Genomic DNA, 9943 nt, shown 5'->3' with positions numbered 1-9943 from the left:
CCCGGACTGCCAGAAGGTTTAACCGCCGACTGTGCACAAGAGCTATGGTCTGATTGAACCATGTGAGTACAATATTGACCTCGAACAAAGAAAGTGGGGGCTCCTATGTTCGGATCAAGAGGACCAGACACCAGGCAGGAAGTCCTAGTAGGTCGGGTGGACCGAGGGGCAGGAAGTCCTAGTTGCGGCTAGGCAAGGAAGTCCTAGTAGGTCGGGTAGACCGAGGGGCAGGAAGTCCTAGTAGGTCGAGTAGACCGAGGGGCAGGAAGACCTGGTGGGTCGAGGATCGGACGTGGGAAGCCCATGGTCCTTTGTTTGAGAGGGGGATTGTTGGGGTTGCAAGGTTGCAAACATAGTCCCATATTGGAAATACATGGGAAAGATCATGGGTTTATAAGAGAAAAGATATCTCCATTGGCATGAGGCCTTTTGGGGAGAGCCCAAGAGCAAAGCCATGAGGGTCTAGGCCCAAAGTGGACAATATCATGTAATTGTGGAGATATCTAAATTCTTTTCGATCCTACACCTTGGACAGCTTGATGAAGGCACCTTGGAGAGGCTGGAGGCACCTTGAACCTGATAAGGTTCGACCAGTTCAGCCCTTATCTCCGCGGCTGACTCGGCTCATTCAAGACGCCTTGGTGAACAGTGGAAGGCGCCTTGAACACCCTTTATAAGGGATCTCGACCAGCAGCTCAGAACAAGTTTTTCAAGCGATCCCTATACGCAATTAGCTGCTAACGAAAGGTTCCCGAAGTGCTGCGACTACTGTCCGACGACCCTGAGCTCCAGAATTCTTATTCTCTAAGTGTTGTCAGTATTTTTAATTACTGTTTTAATCTGTACGTAGATTGTAATAATTCTCGTGCTTATAGTTGTTGTCCACGGAAAGCGATTAAGGATCGCGGGCCTTCGAGTAGGAGTTGTCACAGGCTCCGAACGAAGTAAATCCACTGTGTTCATATGCTTTTTCTTTAATTCCGCTGCATTTGTTTTTACTTGTACTAATTCGAAAAGTGTGAAAGCCGCGAGCGCTATTCACCCCCCCTCTAGCGCTTCTCGATCCAACAATTGGTATCAGAGCGGGGTAGCGTTGATCTGGTGCAACCACCAATCACGCAATTTTTTACGGTGTTTTAAATTTTTCGGAGTCAACTGAAATTAGTATTATTACTATATTCCAATTTTTTTTCGTTCGTATCGACCTCGCTCGAAGTTGGTGCAACACCACTCGAGTTAGTTTTGTTTTCAATTCGCTCGAAGTTGGTGCAACACCACTCGAGTTAGTTTTGTTTTCAATTCTTTACTCCCGCACTACTAATCCAAGACTTAGTCTTGGGACGTATTTCTTTATTTTTCTTTTGCATATTATCTCGATGGCCCAACAAGAGGGTTTCAGCACCGTCCGTCCCCCGCTCTTCTCCGGAGAAGATTTCGGGTACTGGAAGGGACGGATGGAGACGTTTCTAAAGATCCAGTTCGAGATGTGGATGATCATCCGAACTGGATTCCAACTACCGACTGACACTGATGGCAAACCTACTCCCTGCGAAGACTGGGAACCCTCCCTCATCAAGAAAGTGGAAGCCAACGCTAGAGCTACCTGCACCCTCTTGTGTGGATTGACCAAAGAGGAGCTCAACAGAGTTGGTCCATTCTCATCAGCAAAGGAGCTTTGGGAAAAGCTGATTGAACTTCACGAGGGAACCTCCGATACCAAGGTAAGTAAACGTGATTTACTACTTAATAAATTATATAATCTGAAAATGCAGGAAGGTGAGACGGCGAGTTCACTACACGCAAGAATTCAAGACATCCTCAACTCTCTCCACGGAATAGGGCAAAAGATAGAGAATCGGGACGTCATAAGGTACGCATTAAATTCGTTTCTGAGGAGCACATTGTGGGCATCAATGGTAGATGCCTACAAAGTCTCTAAGGATTTATCTAGTATTAAATTAGATGAATTATTCTGTGAGTTTGAATTACATGAGCAGACTAATGCACAGCCGACCGAGAAGGGGGTTGCTTTGATTGCAGGTGTCAGTCGAACACGGGAACCGAGAGCATGACGAAGAACTGAACCTGAATCGGAAGAAGATCCCGACTCCGACGATGAAGACGACGAGCTAACAACCGAGCTCGTGAACCTCGTAAAGAAACTCTACAAGAAGAAGAAGGGCTTCAACAAGAAAGATCTAAAGAAGGTGGTATAAACCAAAGAGGTTCAACCAAGTTCGAAAGGTAAGTTCGAAGTTATCTGCTACGGGTGTAACCAGAAGGGGCATATCAAGGCCAACTGCCCAAATCAAAAGGAAGATAAGAAGCAAAGAAAGAAGAAGGCCCTAAAGGCGACATGGGACGAATCCTCAGAAGAAGATACTGACGATGAACTCGATCAGACGAGTTTACTCGCACTGATGACCCGGGACCAGATCGACGAATCTGAGAGCGAGACCGAGTCCGAGCGAAGCCACGGATCCGTATCCATTTCCGAAGGGCCAGATCCCACTGTAAGTATCCCTCGTCTAAATAATCTAGTCAATTATTTGTTGCGTAAACTAGCTAAGTCGAACCTTAAGGTCAAGTCACTTCTAAAGGAAATAGTAGTCCTTAAAGAAGTGACTAACTCTAAATCATTACCTGACTAAGTTCAGACTGGAAATTCAACTCAAGTTCAAAAACTTGAGGAAGAAAACTCTGGTTTGAAAAATCAGGTCAAAAATTTAAAAAAAATACTTTAGAACAGTTTTCTTTAGGTTTCAAGAATCTTGACTTAATTCTTGAGACACAAAGAACAATTTATAATAGAACTGAGCTACGATACAAAACCAAAAAGAAATATAAATCTTATTTATCCTTAATAAACAAACCAAATAGTAAGGTAATCCAAGCATGGGTCCCCAAGTCCAAATTGGTCAATCAAGTTGGACTTGGTCAATACTGGGTCCCGAAGGATCAAATACACTACCTCGATAGGCCATATCGAGGCTATGATCCAGGGGGAGTTAATAGAAAAACCATAAAAATTAAAATTTAAAATTTGAAATTAAATTCAAAATTAAATTAAATTAAAAAAAATTCAAAATTAAATTAAATTAAAAATTTAAATTAAAAATTCAAAATTAAATTCAAAATTAAATTAATTCAAAATTCAAAATTTAAATTTAAAATTCAACTTAAATCAATAAAAATTTAGAAGGAGGATCCAGAATAGCTGGCACCCCTAACTAAACTACCTGACTGGGTAACTGAACTTAATCTACCCGAAATGGGTAAACAAGAGTAGACTACCCGGCAGGGTAATTAAGGTTAGAAAAAATGGGCTAGATTTAACTTGACCCACGGTACTGGTGAAGTTTTTGTATGATAGTACGTTAGGGAAGCTTGGACATCGCATGTCTAGGAAGATATGACTTCGACCTGGTGCATTTGGCCAAGTAGAACTGACCGAAGCTACCCTTAAACGGGTCCTAACCAGTTAGACCAAGGTTTAGTATTAAGTTCAATGGGTAGGACTATTTGTGTCACGCCCCGAGAGTAAGGTTGTCCGACGAAAATCGGACAGCACCTCCCCTGTAGTAGTGACAAATAGAACCGGTATACAACACCACAGATAATACATATACAAATATATATCACAACCACGCAGATAATATACAGCCCACACGGCTGGACAAACAAACACAGCGGAAAACAAGAATAACAAAGATAAAATAACAAAAACTCACCGCGGACCGGCCCGGCTTGACTCATCGGCAAAACAACCAAATACAAATAACAAGTCCACAGCTCAATTATTACAATGCTAAATTCAAAGGTTTAACTCACAATAAAATGAAAACCAAAACCGTAAAACCATCCTCAGAAGTGACATGGGACCGGCAGTCGGGATCCTCCTCCAAGCGTACTAGCATCGCTATCAGCTACCTGGTGAAATTACCAATGCGGGTGGTGAGTATAAAACTCAGCGGGTAATAGGATAGACAGTGCATGAGTAACATAAAGAACAGGAATACAAAAAGGATACAGTCTCGGAAAGATAAATAGCAGATACTACAGGGTAAACAAAGTATATATATATCCATACCTGAAACCATATCCTAGGCTAACAGTGTAAGGTCTGAGATAAAGTAAACTGCTACAGTACTGCTCATAACTACCAGAATCACATATAAAGTATACTGCAATAGTAATCAGTGTCCAAGCATATATAACAGGTATGTGATAACAGTAAGCATAAACAGCATAAGCAGGTATATCAAAACAATAGCATATGCACGGATGGTCACTCCCGCCCACCCCTCAAGTCCATGACCCCAGTATGGACGAGAGGCCGGGACAATGACAAACTGTACACACTCCAGCTACCACTACTCTCGAGTGGCCGAGCAGTTGCATAGTAGCTGAATAGCTACGTTTGCGACGGGGTCCCTGCTGCCCGCGACTCCAGCAGACACTACCCATGAGTGAGCGAGTGGGGCATGACAGGACATGCGGCACGCTCCAAGCTACCACTACCCATGAGTGGCCGAGGCCAACGACCGTCTCAACCACAAGGGAGCCAAAGTCGTCGGCTATGCATGCAATGACATGATGCGAATAATGCAACAGTAATCATATATATATAACAGGAAATCAGGTATGCTACATGAATCCGCATGCTCAATACTAAGCATAAATAAACAGTAACCAAACAGGTAAGCATGGCATATAGTATCTGCTAGGTATCAGGAATAACAACGGGAGACTGTATAGATAAGAAAATGATCATCTCGAAGATTGAGTGGATAAAGTATCAAGCACAAGAAATAAAATGAGTGGAGTCAAGATAAATACTGCATATACTAAACTAACTCATGCACTTAAACCGATATCTAAAGGAGCAAGTTAAGAAGTACCCGCCTCAAATGTAGGCCGAAACCGACGCCAACCTCGTCACAATACCCGCCTCGATCAAAGTCCTGTGTCAACGTACAAAATTTAACTGAATACATAGAAAACAGAATAACTAGACTAGTGTACAAGGCATGCGAATTTAATCTGAGTTCCAGTCATTATCCAAATGAAATCGCACTAATTTGCACAACCTAAACCAAAACCCTAGTTTATGTCTTCAGATCAAACAATTCCCAACCGAAACTATGTTCATCTGAATTCCCAAATCATGCATTTCATCCCCAATGCATAAATACGTATTCGAAAAGTCTAAAGCTTTACCTCACGGTGAGTTCCCCACTGTTGCTTGCTGTCGGAAGGTGAAATCGCTGGCACTAGTACACGGATGCTGCCCACATTGTAGATCCACAGATCTGAGCTCTTAACAGAGCTATACGCATCACAAACATCCCAATTGATGCACAATCAGTATCGAATTCAATCTAAAACCAACATTAAGGTCTACAACCTAACATCTGTATTGGCAGGGGCCTTACCCAAGGAATCCCGGATGAACAACAGTAGCGGGAGATTGTGGCAGAACACCTCACGGTATGCCACTGCTAGAAACGAAACTCGATCAATAAAATCTCACATTCTAGCACCAAACCACGAATTTCCTTAACAAAAAACCAAATTAAGATAACCTATACCTCCACCTACCTTGCTGCCGAATACCTCCACGATCGACGGAGGGAACCCGATCAGATCCACTCAACCCTAGCCCCGAAATGACGAGATAGTTTCTTGTGATGCAGATCCGCGCCCCACTTTAAGCTCTGGTACGGCGATTCAAGCTCCGGTGTTCACCGAGGTCAGATCAGCTCACTCGACCGAGGCACTTCGAAGGAGGACGTCACAAACGAAAACCTCCGACCAGGCGTGGGGAGGACCGGCGACTCATCTCGCACCCAGGCACCGACAACCGGTTGCAAGCGTACGTCGGTGCTGAGCCCGTCGGCGAGAACAGATTAAGTGGGGAGAGATCGGCGAAGGCAGTAGGCACGAAGGAATAAGAGGAGACGGCGATTTAGGGCTTGGACTGTAGCTTATAAGGGGAGGGTTTGGGTTAGGTTAAGTCCTCACAACTCCTTAACTAACACTCTTAATGATGATTTACCTTACCACCTTAAGCTTAACCATTTATCCCCTTAAACATTATCACACGACCTCCAAATAAATCCAGAAAAATATCAAAAAATTCCCTTAAATCATTATAGGTCATTTTATTTTGCCGTATCTCACATTCTCCCCCTCTAATAAGAATTTGGTCCCCAAATTTACGACATAATTGCATTAAACAACAACCGACATGCGAAGTCAATCATTAAATGAAATAACTTACATACCTTCATCAAACAACTGTGGGTACCGCGCTCGGATCTCATCCTCCAGCTCCCAGGTTGCCTCGTCATCGGAATGATGCTCCCATCCAACCTTGACCAATCGGATTGTCTTGTTTCGCAGCTGACGTTCCTTACGATCCAATATCCGCACTGGAGCCTCCTCATATGTTACATCTGGCTGAAGGGTGATCGAGACATCTGTCAAAATATGCGTAGGGTGTGGTACATATTTCCTCAACATAGATACGTGAAATACATCATGCACCCCGGCAAGTGAAGGAGGCAGCGCCAGTCGATATGCTACCTCACCGATCCTCTCAAGTATCTGAAAGGGTCCGATGTAACGGGGAGATAACTTCCCTTTTAATCCAAACCTCCTCACTCCCTTGGCAGGAGACACTCGCAGGAACACATGATCGTCCACAGAGAACTCTAAAGGTCTCCGTCTCCGATCTGCATAGCTTTTCTGTCGGTCCTGGGCTTCTGACATTCTGCGTCTGATGGTACCAACTAACTCTGCATCTCGCTGAATACGCTGGGGGCCCAAGACTGACGATTCTCCAGCCTCGTCCCATAAGGTAGGAGATCTACATGCTCTGCCATATAATGCCTCGAATGGTACCATCTGAATCGCTGAGTGGTAACTGTTATTGTATGCAAACTCCACCAAGTGCAAGTGATCCTCCCAGCCACCGCCGAAGTCCATGACACAAGATCTCAATAGATCCTCCAATGTCTGAATAGTCCGCTCCGACTGCCCATCCGTTTGAGGGTGAAATGCAGTACTAAAACGGAGTTCCGTACCCATGACCTGCTGGAGACTCCGCCAAAATCGAGAGGTAAATCGTGGATCTCTATCTGATATAATACTCAGAGGTATACCATGTAATCTGGTGATCTCTCTACAGTACAACTCTGCCAAACGATCCAACGAATCCGTCCGACGGATCGGTAAGAAGTGCGCAGATTTGGTTAACCGATCAACGATTACCCAAATCGCATCATGACCCTTCCGGGTCCGGGGTAGTCCTACTACAAAGTCCATCGTGATATGCTCCCATTTCCATTCTGGTATTTCTATCTTCTGCAGCAACCCAGCTGGTCTCTGATGCTCTGCCTTGATCTGCTGACAAACTAAACACTGCGCCACAAATACTGCAATATCCTTCTTCATACCATTCCACCAGTATGATCGTTTCAGATCCCTGTACATGCGAGTACCTCCTGGATGAATCGCAAATCTAGATCGATGTGCTTCCCGTAGTAAGTCCTCCTGGACAGGATGTGACTCAGGGACACATAATCTGCCGCGGAAATACAGAATTCCACTATCATCACAAGCAAACTCTGTTTGCTGTCCTGAGGTAACTCTGCTACGTAAAAACTGCAGATGCTGATCTGTGGCCTGAGCTTCTTTGATACGCTCCACTATAGGTGACTGAGCAACCATGGTGACTAGCAAGCCTCGCTCTGTCTGTGCTTGCTCCATCAACCCCAACTCAGAGAAGCTCTGTATCAACTCTGTAACCATCACTCGGTGACATGCCAAAACTCCACGGGATTTCCTGCTCAAAGCATCAGCCACCACGTTGGCTTTCCCCGGGTGATAGTTAATTGTGCAGTCATAGTCTTTCAAGAATTCCATCCATCTTCTCTGTCGCAAATTCAGTTCCTTCTGGGTAAACAGATATTTGAGACTTTTATGATCTGTATAAATCTCAAAGGTGATCCCATATAAATGATGTCGCCAAATCTTCAGTGCGAAGATGATAGCTGCCAACTCCAAATCATGAACTGGATAGTTCCTCTCATGATCTTTCAGCTGACGTGAGGCATATGACACCACACGATCGCGCTGCATAAGTACGGCACCCAATCCCTGATAAGACGCATCCGTGAAAAGTACAAATCCATCAACGCCAGAAGGAAGTACTAACACTGGTGCAGTAACAAGTCTCCGTTTGAGCTCCTGGAAGCTCTGCTCACAAGATTCTGTCCAGCTAAACTTCTCTCCCTTCCGGGTCAATCGAGTCAATGGTAAGGCTATGCTGGAAAAGCCCTCAACAAATCACCGATAATACCCAGCTAATCCCAAAAAGCTACGAATCTCCTGTACGGTCTTCGGCTGCTCCCAACCAGTGATGGCCTCAATCTTCTGTGGATCCACAGATATACCTCTGCTGGAGACAACATGTCCAAGAAAACCCACCGAAGGTAGCCAAAAGGCGCATTTACTAAACTTCGCATAGAGGTGTTCTCGCCGAAGCGTCTCCAAAACTATGCGAAGATGTCGCATGTGCTCCTCCTCAGATCGTGAATATATCAGAATATCTTCGATAAACACAATAACGAACTGATCCAAATACTCGAGGAATACTCTGTTCATCAGATCCATAAACACTGCTGGGGCATTGGTAAGCCCAAATGGCATTACCAAGAACTCGTAATGACCATAACGAGTGCGAAATGCTGTCTTCGGAATATCCGCATCTCCAACCCTGAGCTGATGATAGCCTGAGCGCAAATCAATCTTTGAATATACACAGGTGTCCTTCAGCTAATCAAATAAATCTTCTATACGTGGCAGTGGATATTTGTTCTTGATAGTGACCGCATTCAACTGTCGGTAATCAATACATAGTCTCAGTGATCCGTCTTTCTTCTTAACGAAGAGTACTGGTGCTCCCCACGGAGAAACACTGGGACGGATAAATCCTCTGTCCAACAGCTCCTGTAACTGAACCTTCAGCTCCTCTAACTCCTTTGGTGCCATGCGATAAGGGGTCTTGGATACCGGTGCGGTTCCCGGAACCAACTCAATCGTAAACTCGACTTGCCTTTTAGGAGGCAAACCGGGAAGTTCGTCAGGGAATACATCTGAAAATTCTCGAACAATAGGAACGTCCGAAAGTCGTGGTAATGCATCTGTATCAGCTTTAACCATAGACAGCAAATATCCCTGACAACCCTGCGACAGTAATCTTCTCGCTTGCATTGCGGATATGACTGATATCCCATCACCCCCGGTTCCGATGAATGACCAAGATGGTAAACCGGGAGGTCGGAAGGTGACTACTCTCGCTCTGCAGTCAACTGTGGCATGGTTCATGGCCAGCCAATCCATGCCCAATATAATGTCAAATTCCACCATCTCCAATACCTGCAGATCCACCATAATAGTCTGATCATTGAAGTCTAAAGGACATCCTTTGACTTCCAGACTAATACTTAGTACCTCGCCAGATGGTAGAGATACTGTCAGCCCGTGTGTCCGACGACTAGGAAATCTCCCGATTTTACCCAGAAATACTCGAGATATGAATGAATGGGAACTACCAGTATCTATCAATAAATCTGCAGTAAATGTATAAACTGAAATAGTACCTCGGAAAACCGATCCCTCAGCTCGCTGTGCCTCCTCCCGTGTAACAGCATAAACACGACCCACCTCTGAGCTCGGCTGTGGTATCCCTGAAGTGGCCTGCGCTGGCATCTTAGGTGTGGGAACCGGCTGCTGATACTGAGAATGAGGCTGCTGCTGATATGCTGAGTAAGGCTGATGTGGATGAAAATCCTGCTGTGCTGGAAATGCCTGATGAGAAAACGCTGCGGCAGAATACTGTGTAGTCGCTGGCTCCTGACCCTGCACATGGTATATC

General features: G+C 44.8%; 1 protein-coding gene across 1 annotated transcript; it reads right to left on the bottom strand.

The window, feature by feature from the left end:
* Window positions 1–4723: 4723 nt before the first annotated feature.
* LOC121991528 lies at window positions 4724–6990 on the bottom strand. Its single transcript, XM_042545521.1, has 5 exons — window positions 6288–6990; window positions 5408–5498; window positions 5221–5329; window positions 4902–4964; window positions 4724–4750 (listed from the first exon to the last, which is right to left on the bottom strand). Exons 1-5 carry the CDS (start codon window positions 6988–6990, stop codon window positions 4724–4726), a joined length of 993 nt encoding a protein of 330 aa, XP_042401455.1.
* Window positions 6991–9943: the final 2953 nt, after the last annotated feature.

The sequence above is a fragment of the Zingiber officinale genome, chromosome 6B (genome assembly GCF_018446385.1).
Source record: "Zingiber officinale cultivar Zhangliang chromosome 6B, Zo_v1.1, whole genome shotgun sequence".
NCBI classification, from domain to species: domain Eukaryota; kingdom Viridiplantae; phylum Streptophyta; class Magnoliopsida; order Zingiberales; family Zingiberaceae; genus Zingiber; species Zingiber officinale.
Note: the sequence above shows the minus strand (reverse complement) of the source record. Positions and strands in the feature narration are given on the sequence as shown.

Excerpts from the sequence above, each read along its gene's own strand:
- LOC121991528 (XM_042545521.1), bottom strand. The coding sequence starts at position 6,990 with ATGGACTTCGGCGGTGGCTGGGAGGATCACTTGCACTTGGTGGAGTTT. Across the intron at positions 5,499-6,287 it reads CCCACAGTTGTTTGATGAAG|TGGCATACCGTGAGGTGTTC; the intron begins GTATGTAAGTTA and ends CGTTTCTAGCAG. Across the intron at positions 4,751-4,901 it reads TCGGCCTACATTTGAGGCGG|TCTCCCGTTGTTATTCCTGA; the intron begins GTACTTCTTAAC and ends TTATCTATACAG.